We start from the raw sequence: 25,107 nt of genomic DNA, 5'->3' as shown, positions 1-25,107 counted from the left end.
GTCCAGTCCAACTCTGGAGTATATAAAATCTCCAAATGAGTAGTCAATTTGTGACTTTCCTTTCCTGCTTAGATATATATTATGGTCCTTTGTATACAGGAGTGTCCACATTTTCACCTAACCATGGCACAAACTTGCTTTATTCTTTATTATGCTGTGAAGTTCCTCTTAGCTCTTCTCCAGCTTGTAAGGGAAACAATTGTCCTTGGCAACCTTTTCACCAACCCTGTAAAGTAGGTCAATATTTACATTGCCATATTACATTCAGTGTCCATAGACCAAAAGGGATCATCTTCTCTAAGCTACTGAGACTGCAATCCTTTATTTAGTTACCAGATACAAATTCTCACTGAATTCAGTGGGACTTATATCTGAACAAATATGGATTGTTCTGTTAGCTCATGGCCCATACAAACTGTGCTGATTCATAGTTCAGTCTTTAGCCAGTATAGTCTTACTATACTACCTCTCAGATGAGGTTAAGGCACAGATAGAAGGATATACTGTATACAAATATAGTAGAATATTTTTACTACAGCTGTAGTAGAGTATCTATTTTATAGAAGAAAATGGTGGCCGGAAAGAAGGAGAGGAGAATATTAAATCTCCATATATCAGATCTTGTACCCTGCAGGAATTACTGTCCCCTTTCTGCATTCAGTTTCTAAAAACACTCTCTGTCATCTAGAAAAAGATTGAGAATGCATTTTTTTAAATAAGTAGAATTAAAGAGGTTGTGGAAAATGATGCCATGTTTTCAAAGGTTTTCTTTCTAACTGATATCATAGCTGGTTGTGCTATAATTGTGCTAACCTTAACCCTAACCTTTTCCTCCAGGCTGCTTATTTCCTTGCATAATCTAATACTATGTCTGAAAATAAATTTAGAATCTCAGAAGAGCCAAAGTCAGATCAAATCAACTTCATAGTCAAATTCTCCTTTTTAAATCATAGTTTGAGTTTACATTTTTTTTTTTTTAGGTTTCATAAAAAGTATGTGGAAAAAGTTCCAATTAATTTTTAAAGTAAAGTTTTAAAAGAAGTCTTTAACATGTATTTCTAATTATTGGTGGTTATGGTGTTTTATCACTACTTGTAGCTTCCAATACACTGTTTTGCTTTAAAACTTAATCACATGGGATTTTTTTGTTTTGTTTTTTGGTTCTTAAATTTCTATAAAATTGTAACACTTGTCTTCAGGTGAGATTTAGTTAAATCCTTTGAGCATTTAAGAAGCATTCCTGAAACATTTGCCAAAAAAGTGACAAGTTTACCACTTAGAAATTTATTGACAGGACACATAATTGAAAAGATTGCGTGTGAAAGATTTTAATGATTTTTAATAGATAGAGTGGCAGCTCTAAATGTGTTTATATCCATTTATGAGAATACCAAAGGATTATGTGAAGTCATTTTTAATAGGCAATTGTGCAATATGATTGCAGACAAGACAGCTAGAGATTATATGTTGATGGTACATATGATTCTTAGCTTGTCTGGTCATGTCTGCTAGATAAAATAGACCTTAAAAACGAATTAGATAGATAAAAACCTTAATTAGTCTTAAGGTTAAAAAAATAAATAAATAAAAAAGTGCCTTGGGTGTGTCATCAGTAACTGCAGTATTGACATTTATAGTAATTAGCATCTGAATGGTTTTTCAAAAGACATATTTATTAATTTCTGTCTTACTGACGTTAACTTAAGAGTAACTGCGAAAATAGTTAAGATCAAGTTGTATGTGGAAGAAACAATATTAATCAAATGTGTTGAAAGAGCATAAAATGTGGAGTTACAGGATCTAAATGTTCTACTCACCATTATATTTCTGAAATGTAATTCAAAGCACAATGCACATAATTTAATGTCTGTATACTTTACATTTGAGGAAAACATTTTTGCTAGGTACAGCATTTTAAGACCCACAGTCTCAGATAAAGCTCGTAGTAATATCATGATTTCTAAGAGGACTGATATAAAGTAAAACCATGAGGATTCAGATAAGCACTTAGGGGATAGTATTAATTTAGGGTGTTTAGTATATGTATTGCAGCCATGGATAGTTAAAAAAAATGCCCAAACTTTTAATACAAATTATATTCTCCTCCCTGCCCCAATTTGTTTGATTGCTTTGTCTACATCTATTCACATCTATATTTTGACAGAATCTAAAATGTGTAGTGTCTTTAGAATTCCACAGGGTGTCATAAGGTAGTTGTTGAATCCATCATGGTGATTATAGAAATGAAAGGAATATGATCTATGTCCCTTAGAAGACCAGTGAGCATTGGATATGGGAGAAGAGAATGCATAATCTTATAAAACAACAAGCTTTTAATTTATTTACTGATTGCCTTTTCTCTGTAGTTCCATAAAATACCATGGTGTGCCCAGAAACATGAATTTATAGACTCTTTCCTACAAAGCATCTGTTCTTCATACTGGCAGATACATGGTTATGTGTAGATTTAGTTTTTCTCTTTCCCCAGAGGAAGTTGGTGATATAATATTAAAGAAATTCTTCAACTTATTTTTTAATTCCTTTTTCTGCATTTATTTTATGATTCTGTATGCTTAACATATGTCAGTTAAAAACTACACAAAAACATGTTCAAGTACTAGTGATTACAAGCTCATGGATCAGCTGTCTTTCATGTATCAATGTTTAGTAACATTTTCTGCAATGGCTTATTTTCTCTCATACACCTTATTGAACAGCACTGGACTCAAGAGCTTACGCAGTCAGATATTCTCGTTCAAAACATTCTCTTCTATTAGAGATTTCATTCCATAATGATGGCAAAAGCCACAATGAAATTAAAAAATAAACTACACAGATTTAAGTAAATCAAATGGTAGCATGTGAGCTCACCCTCTCATTTTCTGAACCAGTGCAATTATTTTGAATAGGATATCATTCCTATCTTCTTGTTTTGTGTCATTAATGTTCTTTAGATCAACCAAGATCTTTTAGGTTTGTTTTTTTTTTTTTTTTACCTAAGCACTCCATCTTATCAGTGTTTCTATTATTTTTTCTTCTCTTTTTTGTCCCACTTCCCCAAGTACATAAATAAAGGTGTAGAAATCTGCTTAAATTAAAAAATATATTATGCACTGTTGAAAATAAAATTTAGTAATGCGATTCTTACACTGCCTAGTTTTTTTTACTTTATTAGAACATCACAGAATAATATTTTTCTTGTATCCATATTTTTTTTTTCTTTTGTATTGTACAACAAATAGATGCAACCCTCACTGCCCCCTTCCCATCACCTTAATATATAAATTCATGGGATGATAATTCTGTCTCTCTGGAGTTTCTAAAATATATGCTATCACATATTTGTAATTTATATCAGGCATCACGATCTGGAAAATATATAGTATTCAACAGAGGGATAGATATTTTATTACAAATGAATAACGTTTCTGTCAAATATGCTTATTCAAATGAGGAAGATATCTAATCAAATTGGGTAGTTATGATTTATTGACAGAATAATACTACTCATGTCTTCAGCAGTCAGATTATTCCCAGATAAGAGTGTGAAGAACCAGTTTTAGTTTCTCATTCAAGTGTTTAGCTATAAAAGCTATAACCATTATACAGAAATTGCAAGACAAATAAGCCAATGACAGTGTAACTATGCAACCGTCCCAATGCAATAAAGTTTCACGATATATCTTGTTCACAAGTTAGGGCATAATAACTTCACCATTAACCTACATTGGAAAAAAAATGTATAACATTACTGGAGAGCTCAGGGTTGAGGGAGATGATTTTATGGCATTTAACAGCTATATGGGACTATCCTAGGAGATATTTGAAAGCCAGAAGGATGTAGACTGCACTGGGGACATATTCTTCATTGGATTCCATATAATCTGATTATTACCAACTGTTGGTTCTTAAGAAAGAAGCCATAAGCTACCAAACATGCCTTGCTTTGTTTTGTCAGATAGCATGAAATCTTAAACCTTTCCTTCGGTGATAAAGAAACATTTCATCATCTTGCTTTCCCTCCCCCCCCCACCCCAGATTGAGAATCTTCAGGAGCAACTTAGAGATAAAGACAAGCAACTAACTAATTTGAAAGACCGAGTGAAATCGCTGCAGACGGATTCCAGTAACACAGATACAGCTCTAGCGACCCTGGAAGAAGCCCTATCTGAGAAGGTAGGTTTTTCTCTTGTTTCCTTCCACAGTTCCTTTTTAGAACTGTCTTAAATGGTTTAACGGCTGGTCCTTTGCACAGAGAAATCACTCCTAAATGATCTACATCAGTGAACAGTATACCAACACTACACAGATCCTTAGGATTCATAGGTCCAGTTTGGGTGAGTAGAGATTTCTCTCTTAAAACACAATGGATTCATCTCCTAAGTCAAGTCAAGTTTTTCTAAGTGTCTGGACAGCTAAAAGGTTACAGCTTAGCCCTTTGGCGTCCTCACCCACGGTCCTGACTGGCCCGACAGTTTCATGTTGGTAAAAATTTGAGTCACTGACGTTGCTGCAAGTAAGGACTTTAATGCGTCCTGATATGGAGCTTTCAGTCTCTGTGATTTAGTTCCTGTTTGCTTTTGTGAGAAAAGGCGTTAGATTAGACTTGTAAGGGGAGAGATATAAGCTCTAGGAATGCTTGCCAATGAAAATAAGACTAGAAAGGATATATTGTTGCAATTTCATTATGTTTGTGGTTAAACATCGAAAACATGGTATCTAAGAGCATTTTAACATGTGTAGTCACCACCTAGCTCAAAGATATTGCAGTTCAATTTCTCTTTGTTTTGTGTTTGTGAATTATGTTGTTGAGCTTTTAATAGAATATAAAATTTAAAGTGTGACCAACAATGGAACTAGATTTCAGCCATTAGAGTAAGAAAAATAATTTTAACTAAAATATACAAGGGTCATTGTGTAACCAAATTAATCTTAGGTGATAACTTTAAACATGCCTACAGAAATTCATAATTTTGGAGATTATTTTTTTCCCATATGGACTGGAAAATTTGCTGTTTTCCATTTTGCTTAGTTTCCCATTTTTCTAGTGTTTGCTCTTTTTAAAATGTTTTTAAAGGCTGCATAATATTGAATATACATTTTTGCATACATTTTACCCAAATGGATAATATTTTCTTTAAGGTATACATTTTTGTGTATTTTTCTAATATGCCCATATTAGTGTGCACTTTCCCTCAATATACACCTTTTGTATACATTTTAACATTGTGAGCTGCATTGTAAAATTTAGAAAAATATACATTTCTGCCAAGAACTATGCTCCAGTTTGTGCATAACTTTGAAAAGTGCAAATTGGATAAGTTTGTGCCTAAAGGTGAATGAAACCAATTTTGTCCCTTGTCTTTGCTCTTCCACACACTGTAGTGTCAAATGATAGGACTGATTTATCCATAATACAATTAGAAATAGGGTGGAGAAAACAGTTGAAATGTTGGAGAAGGGATGAAACGAAGGGATGTTGGGATGGAGAAGGGTTTGTTCAAGTAGGCTGGTTTCATTTCCAGTTTGGCCCTGGCTTTCTTGAGGACTATCACAAGGAGTGAGTCCCATGTATCGATTTCACATTGCTGGTGGGTCAAGACCATCTTCCTGGTGCAGTAAATTTGGAATGCATAGATGTAACAGCCAATAGGGTATTTGATAAGAAATACACTAGAAAATCTTTGATTAGAGGTAAACTGGGAAAAACTAATCAGACAACTGAGGATTAGGATTTGTACCCCATCTGAACCACTTCTTCTCTGACAGTCCACTCTTCCAAGAAACAAAAACTTTCAAGTAAAGTTTGGAAGAGTGGACTGTCAGGGAAGTTAGCCAAAAAAGAAAAGAATGCCCGTGTGGCTTTTTGTGCGTGTTCTCTTGTGTTCTGTCACTTGTTTTAGTTGTTCCTTTATTTTTTTCTTTTCTCCATGGAGCTCTCATCATTTCCCCCCCCCAAAGTTTAATTATTTTACATACAGTAATAAGTAATGTTAACTATTACAAGGGTTTCTTTATCCGAAAGTTTTATCCTTATCCTCTCACTTTATCATTTTCTTTCTAACATCAAGCAGAGAAAAAATATTTGCCTAGAAAATTGCTGTTTTAACCTGCTTGAAGGTGAAGAGGGAAGCTCTTAAGAAACTAGTCCACAGCAATGTTTCACATTCAGAACTAAGGGTGGCCACTATTTTAGTAATAGATGTGATGTAAGGATAATTTGTTATTTGGGTAGAATGCAAATGACCACTTCCCTACAGAAAGCTAAGAAAACATGGAGGAAGAAGGATAGTTGACGATTGGACAGGACTAAAAGGAAAAGAAAGCTATCATCAAATGTAGAAACAAAACAAACAAAAATCTGCTAGTAGCTCTTTTCTACAGTTCTGCAATTAAATACAGAGGAAGACTTTTATTGTTGGACAGTTTATGACTTATCCTTTTCTTCATATAACAATATTGCCCAATTAAGTTTTAGTTGTTCATAATCAACTGACCCTCTCAGTAAACAAGAGACAGGATTTAATACCTGTCCCTCATGTCCTTAGTCTGTTTCTTGTGTCCAGATGTATCACGGTGGCATACGTAATCAGAGGCAGTGAGTTTTTCGAGTATATTTATTCAGTTCCAAAATAAACTCAGATAAAATTATGCCATTTCAGACCAAATCGATTGTCTGCCACAGTATGATGTGGGATGTTACTGATATATATATAATTCTTCTAGCATTTCATAAATAAAAACAGGGGCATATCTAAAACAGTTTTATTGTGAACTGCCCAGAGTCACTTTTTTGTGAGATGGGCGGTATCTAAATTTGAAAAATAAATAAATAAATAAACAAACAGTTCAATTAGATTTTCCTTGGTTAAAGGGAAAATAGGACTGGAAGTTGGAATTCAGTAAAGGAGGAGCTGGATCTTTTGGAGAAGGAATTCAGTTGCTACATCAATAATTTTCACAAGAAGGATTACAGAGTGAGACCCACCTATCTGTTTCGTATTGCTGATGTGTCAAGGGTATGCACGTTTTAGCCAATAGATTGCTTGATAAGAAATATAATGGAAAACCTTTGTTTAGAGATAAACTAGGAACCTAGATTTTCCTAGGTTATTAGTATTTCTGAATATCCCTCAGTAGTTATAATGTATGAAATACCCTATGTACTAAGGCTAAGCTGTCACAGCCGCTCTATGCAGTGTCTAGAAGACACTTCTATCAAGAGAGCTGGCAAAGTTCACTAGATCTGTTGGATGTAAATCTGGATGAGCCTTAGAGCCTGTGGGCTGAGATTTTGATAAGGTATGGCTACTTCATGGCTTTAGGGAACAGATGCAAGGAGCACTTTGTCATGGAACACTAGCTGTTGTTTCTACTGTGTATTGTATGGTGTGTTAGTATACATGCACTGAGAGTAGAAATGTACCTACAGTATTTCCCATGTTTAGTCCTTGAGGGAAGTGAACCCTGAAAAAAAGGGTTCTAGGAGAGGCCTAGAAACTTGTATTAAAACTTTGTGCATCTTTTGACAGAATGAACAGTAGGGATAGTTAACAGAAATAGGGACAGCTTGATTGTATTAATTGAATATGGATGCAACAAATTTGGTGTTTTCTACTGCCAGGAACAGGAATTAAGTCTGGCTAATGTTTCAATGTGGTTATTCAGTTAGGGTGGAAGTCAGTTAGTGTTGCAGTAATATCCAGTACTAAATAATATTCTCCTATTCTGTTTGACATGCAGGAAGTATCTAAATTCGTATGTTTGTCTTAATTAGTATAGTTCATCATTGCTATCCATCTAAGGATTTTCACCCTTTCTATAAAATGCTTTTAAACTGCAGTAGCTAATAATACCTGTTCTGTGTCAACATTCTTATTTCAAAATCATTGGTATTAGAGATGATTGTTTTTCTATGTCAAAAATCTTCCAGTGTGTACACTTGGAAAGTCCCTTGACTGAGACCTGATTAGTTGGTTAAATAAATGGCTTCACTTGAATGTTAAAAATCTCACAATAATATTAACATTAGTTATATATTTGTACATCTAGTATGATACATAGCTTTTGCCATAGTACTGATCAAACAGAAAGCACTTTTGTGTGATGTACCATATTGTACTACAGAAGAAAAGGGCTAAGGTTATTAGGGAAACACAAATATTTACACACTCTTTTAAGAGTATACCTTTTCAAGTGAAGTATGTATTTTTTCCTCTTGAGTACATTGCATGTTTGGCTTCTAAGAGAGGGACTATTGCTTGGTTCCTCCTCTAGCATGATAGCTTGTTCTGGGATATCAGCCTACTGACAATAATTCTTTGTCTGTTAGAGAAGAGTAAAGAATTGCACTAGAAAGTTAAGTTTACATTCTTCCAAATCAACTTATTAATGGAATAAACCCCACCCATCAGTTTGCAAAAATGACTTACTACATGAGGACGTTGTGAACAGAGAAAATCAGGAGTCCATATGCCAGGGAAGGATACATTCCCAAACCAAATGCTACCCCTGACCTTGCATAGCATCTCACTAGAAGCTCAATGGATTGCCTACTCTTTCTACCTCTCTTAGACAGCATCTGAATTCTCCCTCACCCAGTATTCTGCTTGTTAGTCAACACTTGAGCTTGATGGATCACACTTGAGAAATTCTGGCCTAATATGTAATTGTTTGAATTGTGGCCATGTTATTGATGTTCTGCTGTTGAGAGCTGTGCCTGATTTTCTAATGAAAATGTAATATACTGTGTTTTTAGCTTCCCTCATGTTCACAGAATGCTCAAGTTGCTGCTTCCATTTTAAAATATAGCCATACTTTTATGCTTTTAGGAGAGAATTATAGAGCGATTAAAGGAGCAGAGGGAGAGAGATGACCGTGAAAGAATTGAAGAGATTGAATCCTTCAAAAAAGAAAACAAAGACCTGAAAGAAAAAGTTAATGCTTTACAAGCAGAGCTGACAGAAAAAGAGGTCAGTATTTGCAACTAGTGAAATATTTTATTGCAGGGATTCAAGTGCTATAAAGAGTCAAACATTTATAAATAATGTAAATGTTATAAATTGGTTATTAAGACTATTTATCATATTCCAGACCAAGTATTTTTCTAATATTACAATTTTTATGCATCTATTTATAAACAGTGTCACAGGACATGGCAGAATCCAGCCAACGTTGGCTGATCTTGAAAAAGCTGAAAGTAGAATATGGATAGTACTTGGATCACGGGGCATTCTAGAACCATAGACTAGATTGTAAGGTTGAAAAAATAATTTGGAAGAAGACTAGCAGTGACAAACCTTTTCTATACCAATGCTCAGAAAGCTATACAGGTATGTCCTGTACAAGTATTTCCTGGTGACAGATTTGTCAAATTTAGCTCAAGCAGAACTACCTTTATATTTTATATAATGAGTAAGATCCAGATGTGTTCATCCATGAACACAAATAGCCATTGGTTATTGGATTCAGCCATGCATTCTGTTAATAGAAGTAGGGATGATTTTCACTGCTTTCCCCTTTCTTCTTTATGCCCACTTCCATCATATTTTTCAAAAAAGGTCCCATAAATGTGCAAAAGATTGTATAAGGATTGCACAGGATTACAGAAGGAAGGGAGATCAAGACTTAAAGCCCTCTTAGGAGAGCCAGCATAATCAATTACTGTATTCCATCATTTCTTTTGGTACCAGAAACTTGCGTACTAATGCTATTTAACTTACTATAATACTTTATACGTGGGGCTGTTTCTGAAGATGGTCCAAAAGTTTGGGTTAGGACAAAATTGTCTACAGGATTACTAATTAGGATCATGTGTTGCACTTAGATTATACTGGTATTTTGTAATATTATTGGCTCTTGCTCCATTTGTCCATCCAAATCAAAAGGCCTCTTTTTTGTTTGGGACTCTGGTATCTGAAAGACAACCTCTTTTCTATTTAAGCCTTGAAATTGTCAACAGAGGCTAGCCTCCAAGTATGGCAAGGAGTGAAACATCTTGTCAGTGTTGTCTTTTTCGTTATAGAATCCCATCCCCAGAGAGGGAGGGGAGGGCAACTTTTTTTTTTTTTTTTTGCTGCAAGACAGAATCAATCCCTGGAAAACTTTTTGGGAAAGGATAGTGTTGCTGAGTGGTCATGATATATACATTCTGACACATACACCTTCCTTATCTGCATGCATACTTATTTTTCTCTCCCTCCCCATCACTGTGGTAGGGAACTTTTAGTCTTGCACCTTAAGTATATTGTTACCCTTCATGAAAAACTGTGATCTTAAGGAATCCTAGAATGATGTTTCTAGGCCGTTTGGTTCCACTGCTGCTTCATGCTGCCTAGCTGATGGTTAATCAATTGGATAGCTCAAAATAGGGATATGTGGGTCAGGATCATACACAGGAATATCAAAAAAAAGTCTACATGGTGGCCTTGACTGTGAAATTGAAGCTCTATTCCTTTTGTTTAGCTAACAAAAGGCTAAAGAAAATAATGTATACATTCTGTCTCCATGTGAATACATTGTAGATAGACTTCTTGCTTTCTACCAATAGATTCTGAGATATCAACACTGCTACTCTTCAGAAAAGTGTATCTCTCACTGTCCAAATCTACTGTCACTAGAAGGTTTACTAGGAATTGCAATCAATTTAGTATCTTCTGGTAATCTTCACTTTCAATTTCTCTCCCATATCTCTTTTTTCTAGTCTAGCTTAATTGACCTCAAAGAACATGCATCATCATTGGCTTCAGCAGGGCTGAAAAGAGACTCCAAATTAAAGTCTTTAGAAATAGCCATAGAGCAAAAGAAGGAAGAGTGTAGTAAGCTAGAAGCACAACTGAAAAAGGTAAACATGATGGGGTATTATTGGTTCTTGCTCCAATTGCATGTTGGCATTTTTGCAGTGAACAATGTTAGTTTCAAGCACAAAGTATTAATAATTTGAAATGTTTACACTGTGCTTTATCATTTTTCCACTAAAAAGTCTTTTTTTGTTAATGAAAATGTTCGCATCTCATATATTGCTATCAAAGGATTTTTTATAAGCCTAAAATCGAATGGTCATTTATTATTACTAGGTTTTTAGCTTTGTTCATAAGGAAAAAAACTATCTATATATAATGGAATATTGGATAGGATGTATAGCACATCTAATCACATTTAATCTAATATTTATCACAGTAATTTTTGGAATCATATTAATATATTTTTTATCATACATTATTTATCCTTATGTCAATTACTATTGTGTGTGTTTATTGTTGAAAGACAAACTCATGGCATATTTCTTGATTTAAGTATCATGTTTGCTTTCCACACCTTATAAATAGCCATGTTGCCAATGAATTAATCAAGGCACAATGCTTTAACGTGAAAGGAGAATTTAATGTTTAAATTTGGCTGTTTCGTAGCTTTTATGGTACTTTGGAAAGGAATTTATAATGTGATTAATGATTGAAAACAAGGATACTGTTTAAGGTTTCATGTGCATGTACATGGTGGCTGTGTAATCTTGCATTAACCTATAAAATAAATAAAATTCTACTTCTTATACTCTCGTTGATGCTTAGCAGTTCAAGACAGCATACTAGAAAACAAAATATAGCAATACACTTAAGAAAACACTGTCGGCCACTTAAACTCTGATGTAAAGTAGTCTGCTGGTATCAATATAGCACAAAAAATACCCACAGCATTCGTGGGTCATGCACACTATACTTAAATTAGGTGTAGTGGTTATTCTTTCTTAAAAATCTGCACGCTATTGCTGTCACGCAAGGCCTCCAGAACCTTTCTTGTTAGGCTACACTATGTCTGTCGTGGGAAACTACAGTAAATGCCATTTTAAAGTGTCAGATTGTCCATTTCAGATAAATATTAATTCTCATACCATTTTGTTTTTTATTTAAATTAGGGTTGTCTACAACCCAGGTCCTAACTGTGGCTTTGGAAGTAAACCAGGAATTTGTGAACTGAGCAATTAAACTATTGAGACCTGATATAGTTAGTAAGGAATGGGAGTTGAGGGGGCACTCTTCAATGCAAGTCCTGCTTATGGGTGACAACTAATTGCTAGTTGGCCACTATGGGACCAGAATGTTGAATTACTAAGCTTTTTTGTCTCATTAAGCAGGACTCTATTTTAACTTTTTTAATGTGTTGGTTGATTTAGCTTAAAGCAGCAACATTTCTTTGCAGAATTGTAGCCTTGAGATAGATTAGGGGTTTTTTAGTTTGTTTTTTTTTTGGATGGGGTAAAAGAAAGATATTCTTTCTGAATGAAAAGAGAAGGCTTGATAAAAGAAAGAAAAGAAACCTCACCTCATCATGTTATTATATCGTAAACATGCTGTCTATATGGTCTGAAGGAAAACATAGGTTGTGAATAATAATGATCTACAAATGATAATTTCTAATTTATATTTTATTTAGTTGCATTAAATTTAAGACATCATTTGGAAAAAATGGTCACCAGAAAGCTTAAAATGCAGGCATTTTCATTTTTAGGAAAACCATTAAGTATGAGCATTTGGTTTCTAATGATAGTGTCAACAGTCAAAATATCTTAATTCCTAACATATATCCCTTTTAAAAATTGCTTTCCCTGGTAGTGATGAAAATTGATGGGTCTAGAAATTAAAGGTATGAAAAAGCTATAACATTAGTTATCTGTTGTAAAAGGAAATCATAAAATGATCATTATGATAAGGAACTGTAAATGAAACTCATTCTGGAGTTAATTTGAAGAGAAGAAATGCATTTCTCACTCTCCCTCCCCCCCCCCGCTAGTTACCATATTTTTATTTTTGGAAGTCAGGAATAGATCAAATGGAACCTGAATTAATCATAGGAGAATATTATTAAAGCGAGACCCATAGGGTTCTGAGGCCTCACCTTTCCAATACTGTCTGAAGCACAATTCTGAAAGTTGAGATGGGGACCTTGAAGAATGATTCTAATGCAGGGCTAGTTACTGAGTTGGAAAAAGAAATTTGGGCAGCCGGGGTGTCTGGGGTCCTACGATCAAAGCCTCACCTGTAACATGCATAAAAAGGGGCATGGCAGTCATGGCTTCCATCTTGACCTTTTTGACCCCCTTCTCTGGATCCCTGTGTTGGGCAGTGCCACTGTACCTGTGAAAGCACTGGTGATACATGCATAGGACTTTCCGACTCCTGAAGTAATGAAAGAAAAATTACATGTTGAAGTTTATTTCAGAAGATGTCTTTGTTTCCATTGCTTTTATATTTATCAGCTATAATTTTCCATCACTTCGATTTGGACACTACTATTACTATCTAAGCTATACACTGTTCTGTATTCAAATAAAATGGAAATTAAGTTTTATATTAATTTGAAAGGAAAGCTCTACGTTTAATAATAAAGTCTAATTAATCTTTTCTTATTACCATCTTTGAACCTTTGATGATAAATTGCAGCCTTGGCCAAAAACATTTCTAATGATTCATTGCTAGAAAGCAGCACTTAATGTATCATCAGCAGTGGACAGCTTTCTGTATTTCATGGATTATTTCACTTGAGAAAGGGAAAGTAACACAAACCTTGGATTTTGTACTTTAGCCATTCTTTCCTAGGAGCCAAAATCAACATTTATTTTTCCCTAGAGCTTCTCACATCCTAAGTAAGGAATGCTTAGAAACTTAAAATTTCTTCTTCTTTTTTAAATTCCAAGTTCTTCTGTGCAAATATGCCAGTTTTGCTAAGCTAATACTGTTTTCCTGGATCTTTCCTTCTTTTTCTGTCTGTGCTTCATTCTTCCCAACTTTGCAATGTAGCAAGCTGAGCAATTGTTCAATCAGATGTACAATCCCGTAAGTCCTTTCAGAAAGTCTCCGCTGTAACATATGAAAGCATGAGGATCTATTTACTCACCATCATGTTCTATTCTTCCTCTGTAGAGCTTTGCAAAACCTATAATGACCTCATTTGCGTTGTGTTAAATTAAGTGGGCTCTGTGGACTTTAAGGCCAATTTTCTTTTTAAAGATGGAGAAAATGGTATTCGTTAAAAATTGGACAAATTAAGCCTTGCATTTAAAGTTTGTATTGCCTTCAGGTCCTCAGCTGCTTAATTGTAAGAAAGCATGCAAATATCAAGCTTTATTGTTCTTTTAACTGCTATGCTCATGGCATACTTTATTAGATCCTTCAAATTAAATGTAAGATTTGGAAAATAATTCACCGTTTCTCACAAATATTAATAAATGCTGTTATCCTGGAACAAGTGATATTGTACAGCACACATTAGTTAGTAGATAGTTGCATTTTCAGGTGTAAAAAAGATCCATGTCCAGCATTTGTAATATAATTTAATTCAGTCATTTGACTATGGTTACAGACCCACAGCAATGTCTATATCAAAGAAGGTAAAACAAGTAAAAAACATGATTTAAGAACACAGTAAAATGATAGAACATGCAGGCGTATACAGTCAAATAGTATTGGCAATCCAAGGCACTATTTAGCCAATTATGCAGTACTTATATGTTACTTATAAGGTTTCCTGGCAGAGGATGTTGTAGGAGGACTGCCCTGTTAGTCAAAGGTAGCCCAAAATCAGGAGGATCCTGATAGCAACTTTTCTGGCTACAAAAATTATTAAAAGGCATCAGATCATGAAAGCTGATGCCTTTTAATAAAATCTGTTAGCTAGAAAAGGTGCTACCAGACTCCTCCTGATCTATGGCAAAAGACAGAAATTTATTTCTCTAATATCTTTGCTTCTATTTGCCGAAAGTGGCATTAAATACCTTTGCTTGTATCTGCCAGGGTATTTTGCTGTAATAGGGGTTAGAAAACATACATGTGCATTTCTATAAACATTATGTAAGAAAAAGAATAATGATTGGATTTATCTATTTCACATGAGCAGGTGTGTGAAATAGATATGGTCTCTCTCTGAAAGAGCTCTCATTACTGCAGGTGTCACGATGTTACATCAGAGCCTTGCAAGCTTTTAGAACACCGTTAAAACACAATTGTAAGCATGCTTGATTGAAAATAAGGCCAGCAAGACTTTTGCTGAAGTGCACATAACTGGGAGAATGAAAAAAACCAATACAGTGGTACCTCTACTTATGAACTTAATCTGTTCCGTGACTCTGATCGCAAGTCGAGTTGGTCACAAGTCGAAGTAAATTTTCCCATAAGGTTCAATGTAATTACCGTTAATCCGTTCCAGCGTCCGCGGACCACGCGTCAGGGGCAGAAAAACGGCCACTGACCATGCGGCAGGGTGGAAAAATGGCCGCGGACCACATGTCAGGGGCGGAAAAACGGCCGCGGACCATGTGGAACGGGCGGAAAAATGGCCACAGACCACGTGGAACGGGCAGAAAAATGGCCGCGGACCACGTGGAACGGGTGGAAAATGGCCGCGGACCACGTGGCACGGGCGGAAAATGGCCGCGGACCACGTGGCACGGGCGGAAAAATGGCCGCGGACCACGTGGAACGGGCAGAAAAATGGCCGCGGACCACGTGGAACAGGCGGAAAATGGCTGCGGACCACGTGGAACGGGCAGAAAAATGGCCGCGGACCATGTGGAACAGGCAGAAAATGGCTGCGGACCACGTGGAATGGGCAGAAAATGGCCGCGGATCCGGTTCGTAAGTCGAGGCGAGTTTGTAAGTAGAGGTAGATTTTTGGGGCCGGAGCTGGTCGTATCTCGAAAAATTCGTAAGTAGGGGCGTTCGTAAGTAGAGGTACCACTGTATAATCTTGGTTTAAAACAAAAAACAAAAAAACAACCACCCATGAGTTCGGTGGCATCTTAAAGGCTCATTAATGTTATTGTGGCATTGCATAGAGTGTGGTTCAACAATTGGGTTAGAGTACAGCATACACCATAAATCAATCAACTTTCCTAATCTGAAAATCCTTTTTGAGGAACAGGTATGTTTATGTACATATATTTTATAAATGAAAGCTATTTTCCTATGTGTATTGACAGAGTTATAACGACAGAACATTGTGCTATCATCTTCTATATTATAACATTGTATTAAAATTTTGTAATTCCAGTCTGAAGGTAAGGCATACCTCTAAGCAAGATATGTGTAATATACAGAGGCATTATACCTCCTCTTAGTACTGGAGCAAATTCCACTGTTGTAATAAAAATGTTGAGTGAGTAAACAAGAGGTTTCATGAAACATTCGCTTATTCAGAATTAGCCTGTAATTATATTAAGTATTGGGTAGAACTAAGCTCATATAAAACCTGGAATTATTCTTATTATGCTCTGCTGATTGGGTGGGTCAGCTGTTTTCATTCACTTTAAGTGTTCCAGGCTTATGCTGGAGATAAATTATCAATGATGTATGACATGTTTTTTTCAAAAGAAAGTGGATTTTTAGCAATTTTGGATGAATAGCAAATGGGTATGATTGCTCCCAAAAGATAGAAATGAACTTCATTTCCCATCTAGGACTACTCTGAGAACTGGGATGTTTGTAGAACTACAGAGTAAAGATGGCTTGAAATTACTCCTCATCAGAAGCATTCTTACACCCATTTCATTCAAGAAGAAGATTTCCATTGTCTTATTTCAAATATAGAATCTTTCTATCTGGACCCACTATAGCAAATGAAAGAGATGCTTCATACGCATGTCCCCAGGCTTAGCTTGCCCACTCTTTCCGACAAAGAGTCTTAGTGTGATTCAGGGCATAAATACATAAATATCCCCTTGAGAACCTGAAGGATTGTGTGAGTTGCATACAAGTTTCCCATGAGAGATCCTGTGAGTAGTGTATGATGGGAGGAGGCTGTCATAAACCTTACTTCCTAACCTCAGTGCAGCCTATATTTTGCAAACTGTTCCCAGTTCCTCACCCTTTTTTTTTTTTTTTGCTTTAAATCCTGCCAAAAATATTACACTGATTTAAATTGAATTATACTGGCTTAGTATCACTATGAAATAGAGTCAGTGTGACACAGAGAAGAGGGAACCAATCCAGGCGGAGAGGTTGCATACTGCTATGTGATTTTCTCCGAGCATAAAATCAGAAATTGACATTTCTCACTAGCAGTTCTATGGCTAAAATTAAATAAAATTTGGCTCAGGTAGCTGCCACGGCAAAAGGTGAACAGTGAGAAGACTAACTAATCTAATACATTGTTTTTAGTCAAGATTTTGGTCAGGATATTCTCTGTAACAGATTTATTGAATTGCAACTCATCAGATTCCCACAAATGATTACAATGTACTGCTATGAATTGATAGAATCCAGAAGGTCATCAAGCCCAACATCTGACCTCAAGGCAAAATATTTTTACTTAAAATGGAGATTTTTCTGAGCATTAGGTTGTCTTTCCATTCATCATCTACATACTAAATAGAAATGAATGACTCATCAACAAAATTGCAAACTGAGGTCCTGCATTTTTATTAAAAACACACACGCACACACAAAGTAATTTCCTAACCAGTGATTTGAAATATCAGTTCTAGATTACTGCTAAAGTGAGGTTCTGTTAACTATTCTGGTAACTGTGTACATGGACGGTTGCAATGTGCTGTACATGGGATTGTCTTGAAGACTACTGAGAAATTGCTGTTGGTCCAGAATGTGGCAGTGTAAACAATCATGGGCAGGTTTCGTAACGTCCATGTAATACCTCGGCTCCACAAGCTGTACTGCTTACCAACAGACTTTCATGTGCAATTTAAGTTGCTGGTTATCACCTATAATGCCCTACATGGTATAATGCCTAGGTATCTGAGGAACTGTCTGTCTGCCCATCCTGTATGATCAGACAGAGTTTGCATGTTCAAAGTCCCATCAAATAGGCAATATCCTTTAGTGGGACCCAGGAAGCATGCCTTCCCACACAGAGCACCTGCCCTCTGGAACAGCATGCCCTCAGTGGTTTCATTTGTGAACACCCCAGAATTGATTGGAGTTGGACAGTGTCTAAGTTGAATAAGTCTAATAAGTCGGATTGCTCTTATCATCTGCCCTTTAAATGAGTCTTGAAAACCTGTATCATCCCCCAGGCCTTGGACTAGTTATTGGGCTCCTTCAGGTTGGGTGTTTTATGAGGAAGAGGGTTTTTATTATTGCTTCTGGGCAAGTATAGTTCTTTTCTGTTATCGTGATGTTTCTTGTCTTTTTATAAATAAATAAACAAGCAAATTTTCTGAAAGTTTATATTTGGGGCACTTAAAAAAAATTAAAGAACATGTTGATTTTGGGCAGATTTATAATAAGCAGCATTTGTGTTTCTCTGAAAAGTAATAAAAGGGGAAAACCATACGTATTCTGTGATCCTGGAAGAACATCTTTAGAACAGTGGTCAGGTTGGAGGACAAGAGCCCCAGCGAACTCAGGATCTGCACTCTTGTGTGCATGATATATCTCTCATACTTTCCTCTGATGGGTTCAGTGGTCAAACTGCTTCACAACCTGAAATTGCCATTGCATTAAAAACAACAAAAACTCAAAGACTCAGGTCTTCAGCAAAATAATAACTAATAACCAGTGTGTGAGGTGGAGAAGTTGTTTGACTAGGACTGGGGTCTTTGTCTTTCTGTGGAAGCTCAATGGGTGACTTGGGGCCACACATTCCCAGCAAAATGTACTTCACAAACTTTTTGGGAAAAAATAGGAAGGAGAGGAGTGTCTACTGCCTTTTGCTCCTGCATGAAATGTGGGATATAAATCTAACAAATAGATACTAGTGGAATTGTGACTTGAGTTAACCAGCATATAATTTGGGGAATAACTAGAGTTAATTCTATTCACAGACATTGTTTCCAGATACAGCTTGTATTGTACAGTCATTCTATCCCTGTTTTGCAAGAGCAAAAGTCAGAATTCTGATGAGTCCTAATGGTATTGTCTACCATTTATAATTCCATTGCCTCAGTCTTTTTTCTTGTCAAAGGAAATCCATTAAAGCAAACAAGATAGAATAGCTTCATAATGCTTTTCAGTTGATAATAACTGTTTATGTGAAAACACACCAAATAAATAGCCAGTCCCTTACCTCTCAACCTAATTCGGCTGTAGTTTCTGTCTTTAATGGTTTATGGATTATAATGCTTTAGATTATAATATAATAACAGATTATATTTTTAAATTCTTCAGTTTGTCCTGAGGAAATCTGTACTTTGTAGAAAATGTTTTTGTCTTCTACATTAAAGGAATGCTATCCATCGGATTCTGTTTTTCTAAATGTTTGCAGAAATAATGGCAAGCAGCAAACAATTTTTAAATTCAGTTTAGAGGACACCTCTAAATTATAGCCTCCAATCAATTCCAGCTATTAACTAATAACTGGAATTGAACCATTCCTGATGGCATGGTGTTGATAAATGCAATTTGAAGGATCTAAGGTATTTTCTTGCATGCATCTTTCTGCTCTCTCATTTATTAATCATACTCATATTTTGGCTCTTCTAAATAAACGTGTATTGCTCTTCTTATGCTTATGTACCAATGTTGGAAGAATAAGTGATGCATATAACATGGTAACAAATAATGCACACACTTTCACTCTCTTCACATTCAGTACAATAAGGTAATATTGTTGTATGTAATAACTTGAAGAACAAGGAAAAAATAAAGCAGAGATATGTAAGACTGGTTCATTCCTAAGATCTGGTTAGGTTTCTCTCCCCTTCCCCCAAATGTGGCCCCTTCTCTCTCTCTGGGTGTGCAGAAACATGAAAACTACTTGACAGTTCATAAACTGTAATTGTAAAGCATGGATATACTACACAATGGAAGTCTCATGTTCTAGCAGTTTTCTGAAGTAATTTATAATTCATTCAGCTTTCTATAAATATTTGGAGACAATCAAATTGCATGAGTGTAATTATGACTGTATAAAATAATGGATGGATCTCCTTTTCTTTAAGCTTATCCTGGATATGATCCCAAAATAGCTAAACTATGCTGCTGCTGCAATCCATCAGGACTAGCAGAGGCAGTTGACCTTTAATATACCCTAAATGTTGCTTGGCCCTGAAGACCTGCAAGGCTGAAGGAACTATGCACCTTCCACCAAGTCTGCTTTGATAGAGCAGTTGCACCAGTTCTATTCTATTCACTTGATCTGGATGTATATCTGGTTGCCTGTACTTCTGCTGCCAGCAGAGAAAGTGGAGAGGCCTTTAATACAGCCCAACTGTATGTGAACCACATCTTTGCTGGATATCATCAGTCTGTTTCCCAATCTGAAATATTCATAGGATTATAGAATGTAAAGTTTGGAAGGGATGTTGGAGATCTTGTAGTCCTTGCCCAGTGCAGGAATATTTTTATTCTTAACTTTGTCTACTGAATATACTATTAAACAATAAAAACCAGTAGATGGAAATTGGATAAAAAATATGAAGAGGTCTGCAGATAGCTTCTTTATCCTCTTGATGGACTTTGAAAATGAATGAGTGGATAAAGGATGAAAAGGGCAAAAGAGGAAAGCTCTGATCTCCTACCTTGGAATGTGCAAGCAACTTAATGTGAGATGCCTGTTATAGTTTATGCCATTGTATAGTTTATACAATGAGCCCTGCCCTTCACAGTTTTTGGAATTCTTTAGAGTTGCAGAAAATATATTTTAACACCATGAAGCTGAAGGAACATAGGAAACAAACTTCTGAGAGTAGAGTTAGTGTGTATACTGCTACCCAACCTACAGGCTATCTGGAGGCTATACCTTAAGTGGCTTTTTCTAATGACTTGCTCAGTGAGAATATTCTAGTGCTGTATGATAAATATTACAGTACACTCATAGTGAGACCTTCCCATACTTCACTGGGCAATATTCAGTAATCTCCAATTTCTTGTTTTTTCAGTGTACAGCATTGGTATCTATAGCATATACACAAAAAGTACAGTATGTGGGCCCTAGAAAATGAACTGCCACTAAATGCAACCATTTAACATGCAAGAAGCCACATTTGATACAAACAGCTCAACACATTTTGCATAGCAGACTCTTTTTCCCCCCACTAGGAGTGTCCACGTGGGAGGGAAGTAAAAAAGTTAAGATGATGGATGCAACTACAGGTAGTCCTCAGTTAACGACAGTAATTGGGACTGGGGACTCCATTGCTAAGTGACACAGTTATAAAATATGATGTCACATGACCATATCAACTTACTCTGGCAGTTCCAATTGCAGTCATTAGGCAAATCCCATGAGGTCATTAGGCACAACATCACATGGCTATTGCAACCTCCTGCTGGCTTCTCTCTATTCTTTGCTTGTCAGAAGCCAGCAGGGAAGGTCACAAATGGAGGTCATATGATCGCAGGACACTATGATTGTCATAATTATGAGCTGGTTGCCAAGCACCCAAATCATGATCATGTGACTGCAGGGACACTGCAATGGCGATAACTTCAAAGACCTATCGTAAGTCTCCTTGTTTAGCACCATTGTAACTTCAAATGTTTACTGAACGAATGGTTGTTAACCGAGGACTACCTGTATGTAATCAAAGCCATGCCCCATTTTACATTTGGCCACCATCTTGACTTTTTAAACAGTCCTTTGCAGACAATCCTGATCCCCACATTCCTATTATTCTGTAACTCCAGCAACTCTCGAATCAAAAGGATTATTTTGGACCTTTTGAAATTGGTTTAGACACAGATTTGGCATATAGATGGCCTCAGTTACCCTGATGATTGCTGAATATAGGAAAGACAGAGCACTGTGATCTTGCTGATACTCCTGGATGTCTTGGCAGCTCTTTATAACATTGACTATAATGTTGGGCTTCAGGGTTGAGTGACCGTGGTCTAGACAACAGATTGCAGACCACCTTGCCTCTGAAGATGCCAGCCACCGTTGCCAGTGAAATGTCAGGAAATCTGTCACCTAGACCATGGTCAGTGAGTCCTGAAGCCCAACAGATACCAGCCATGAAAGCCTACATCAGTGTATTGACTATAACATCTTGTTAGAGAATATGGGGAGAGCTGAGGGTTCACTGCTTGTTAGTCACCCTCTGAGTCCAATTCAGAGTGCTCATGATAAAGTTGAAAGCCTTAAAAAGCTTAGGCCCAACTACTTACAGGACCAACTCTCTCCCTTTTGGAAAAAAAAAAAAAGACTACCCTGCTCCTACTGCCTCCTTGGCTGCCTTGGTTCTAATTCTCTCTTAAAGAAGTTAAGGATGGCTCCCCAGGTATTCCCATGGTGGTATCAAGAATAATAACCCCAGTTTTTCTTTAATGTTGCTGATACCACCTGGCAAAATAAACTTGGGGGGGGGGCTCAGAGAGCATTTTCCCTGTCTGAAAACTTCCCCTAGACCTACAATATATTTGTCTGTAAAAACTCTGTGTTGCACTCATGTACAACACTACAACACGTATTACTTAAAAATTTGAAATCTGCTTCCCAGGTAAGTGGGCTTCTTTAATATTTACATATATGCACATGTATGTTGACTTTGCTGTTTTATCTGAATGGTCCTAATGCTACAGAAACATTTAGTGGACAAAGTTAAAATTACTTCAAATTCTTTGGGAAAGTTGGACAGAAAGAATAATGATATCTTTCCTAAACCAGTACAAAAACAAAACAATGCAGTACAAAATTCATTCTATTATGTACTATGTTTATATATAGCAGATACATCATGTTAATATCTTATTAAAAAGATCAGTAGAGAAAGATGGTTCCGTAAAAGAACAAATTAGCATCTTTCAAATTAATATTTTTATTCAAGTTCTCTCCAAGAGCTTTCATAGATCAAGCTAATTGCATGACATGGATCTTGTTTGGTTCCTCAGTTTGGTTTAATTTCATTGAGAAACTAAACAAGATCCATGTCATGCAATTAGCTTGATCTATGAAAGCAATTAGCTTTATCTACAAAAATTAAAATTTTCTCCTTTTAATTTTAATATAAAATACATTTATATTAAAATTAAAATGTGGAAAAGTAGGTTTCCTCATTTTTTCCTATGTGTGTTTGATTGATGCCCTTTCAAAGATAGATTTAAAGTCCAACGTATACCAGGAGATGGAGGGAGGGAAAGAGATCTCAGGCAATATATGTTGCCCGACAGCATTTAATATATTATATTTGATATGCAGTAGTGGTTAACTTAGTTATGGAAGCCTCCTGGGTGACTGGACCAATTACTCCCTCTCAGCCCAGCCTACCTCACAGGGTATGGAAAAACAGAAAGAGAGTTGCATTTCTGTCATATCGTAAAGATACCAGCTTTCTACATTTAAATAAAATTGTAATCTAAGATTATGTGAGACTTTTGCAAGATCTCATTCCTAACTCTGATCAGTAAGAGGCTTTCATTTTTAACCCACTGTTAACTGGTAGATTTAAGGTAAATTTAAGTTTAAAGAAAGAGGTTTTCTTTTTTAAAAATTTTATCTAGTTATTTGCCGTGAATATGCATTTAACCAACAAGACACAATATCACAGATCTTCGGATAGCCATTTTAAAGAAAATTGATCCAGGTGGATGAATGGAATGTGAGATAAGGGAAGAGGAGCTCATATTAAAATTTCCTTGTAGCAGTCTTGCTTTGAATTAAGATTACAGGTTTTATACAAATTATGGAAACATGTAGTTTTGGATTACATATTACACTAAATCTTGGTTTATTGAATAAGAAGCTAGGTAGCTACAGTGACCCATAATATGAGATCATAAACTTGGTTTACAAATCACAATGATTAGGCTCATACACATGCTAAGTGAAAAACAATTGTATTATTACATAAAGTGTAATGTGTAATTCAAGCCATTGTTTGCATTTTTTCTTCATGTTTATGTGAAATGCATAATAACAATCAATATAGTAGGTACTGTTTTAAATAAAAATCAGAAATTTGCTCTTTGCCTGTTTCATCTTATTCCTTTTCATTATTGCATCAAATGAAGATTTTACTTGTGAAAGCTTATCTGGAAAACCTAAATTAAAATGTATTGTCGAAGGCTTTCACGGCCGGCATACGATGGCTGGTGTGGGTCTTCCGGGCTGTGTGGCCGTGTTCTTGAAGTTTTGTTTCCTAACGTTTTGCCAGCATCTGTGACCGGCATCTTCAGAGTGCAGGAGCACAGACAGGAGCTGTGCAGAGAGAACTGCTCCTGTCTGTGCTCCTGCACTCTGAAGATGCCGGTCACAGGTGCTGGCGAAACGTTAGGAAACAAAACTTCAAGAACATGGCCACACAGCTTGGAAGACCCACACCTAAATTAAAATATTATTCCCAAAGAGGTTCTGGTTCATTGTTCTACTGGTCATTCATCCTCATTATTCCACATTCATTTGTTATTTTAAATGCACCATATAGGACTTCATATTTTTCCCTCTGAAAAAAAAGTAAGTCTAGGAAATAGAATAAATATTTGCCTTAACTCTCAACATTTCAGCTATCAAATAAATTCTTCAAAATTCTTAAAACAACATTTTTAGCCTATTTGCCAAATGGCAAGTTCAAGGATTTTTTTCTTTTTTAATGAACAACTATAGCAGTTAACCCAGCAAATAGCTTAGATATATTTTTAATGTCATGTCCTCAATGCCCGTTGTAATTTCACCCAAAAATCTAGCATGAATTATTAAGGTGCTGAACTGTCAAGACTTATCCACAGCATTCTGATGTAACTTTCAGCCAAGTCTTCCATAATTCTATTCAACTGTTGGTTCACTAAGCTTATAGTACAGAGGTACGTGCTTAGAACTCTGACCTACCAAAGCTAATTAATTTGTGTTGTTTTCTACTGTTGACCCTGTTTTGTCCTATATCCTATAATAGACATAGCAATATAGAATTTTTCATTTCAGGATTTCTAGATGAGATTCAGAGGGTTGTATACAGAATCACAACTTTCAAGTTCCAAGACACTCTCTACAAGACTACCCAAGAAACAGTTTCAGAAAAATCACAATTCTCATTTTAATATTAGGGCATAATTATTATAGATTTGAACAAGTTTCCCCTGAAATGAATGGAGATAGCCCAATGGAATACTTGAGAAATTGTGTACTTTGTAAGTGGTATAGATTACATTTGATTTATGTAGAAACTGTCCCTTCATGTTTAAGCTTACAGCTGCTTCAATCATGGTGAATTCCCTGTATTTCTAACTC

The 25,107-nt window shown here is 36.0% G+C and overlaps 1 protein-coding gene across 4 annotated transcripts in view; it reads left to right on the top strand.

Moving 5' to 3' along the window:
• Positions 1-25,107, top strand: part of ERC2 (ELKS/RAB6-interacting/CAST family member 2) — a 443,048-nt gene that overhangs the window by 240,954 nt on the left and 176,987 nt on the right. For 2 of the 4 annotated variants that reach the window (XM_088134786.1, XM_088134785.1), the window contains 4 exons: positions 4,039-4,176; positions 8,832-8,972; positions 10,703-10,843; positions 13,794-13,829. In XM_088134786.1, the coding sequence (XP_087990912.1) occupies positions 4,039-4,176; positions 8,832-8,972; positions 10,703-10,843; positions 13,794-13,829 (456 nt within the window). The remainder of the gene's footprint in view (positions 1-4,038; positions 4,177-8,831; positions 8,973-10,702; positions 10,844-13,793; positions 13,830-25,107) is intronic. The other 2 variants (XM_088134787.1, XM_088134788.1) reach the window with 1 other exon arrangement.

The sequence above is a fragment of the Python bivittatus genome, unplaced genomic scaffold (genome assembly GCF_059951505.1).
Source record: "Python bivittatus isolate LINGU-HERP-01145 unplaced genomic scaffold, Pbiv_v1 ctg000080_np1212, whole genome shotgun sequence".
Classification (NCBI taxonomy): Eukaryota; Metazoa; Chordata; class Lepidosauria; order Squamata; family Pythonidae; genus Python; species Python bivittatus.
The sequence above is the reverse complement of the archived record's forward strand: the minus strand, read 5'-3'. Positions and strand labels throughout refer to the sequence as shown.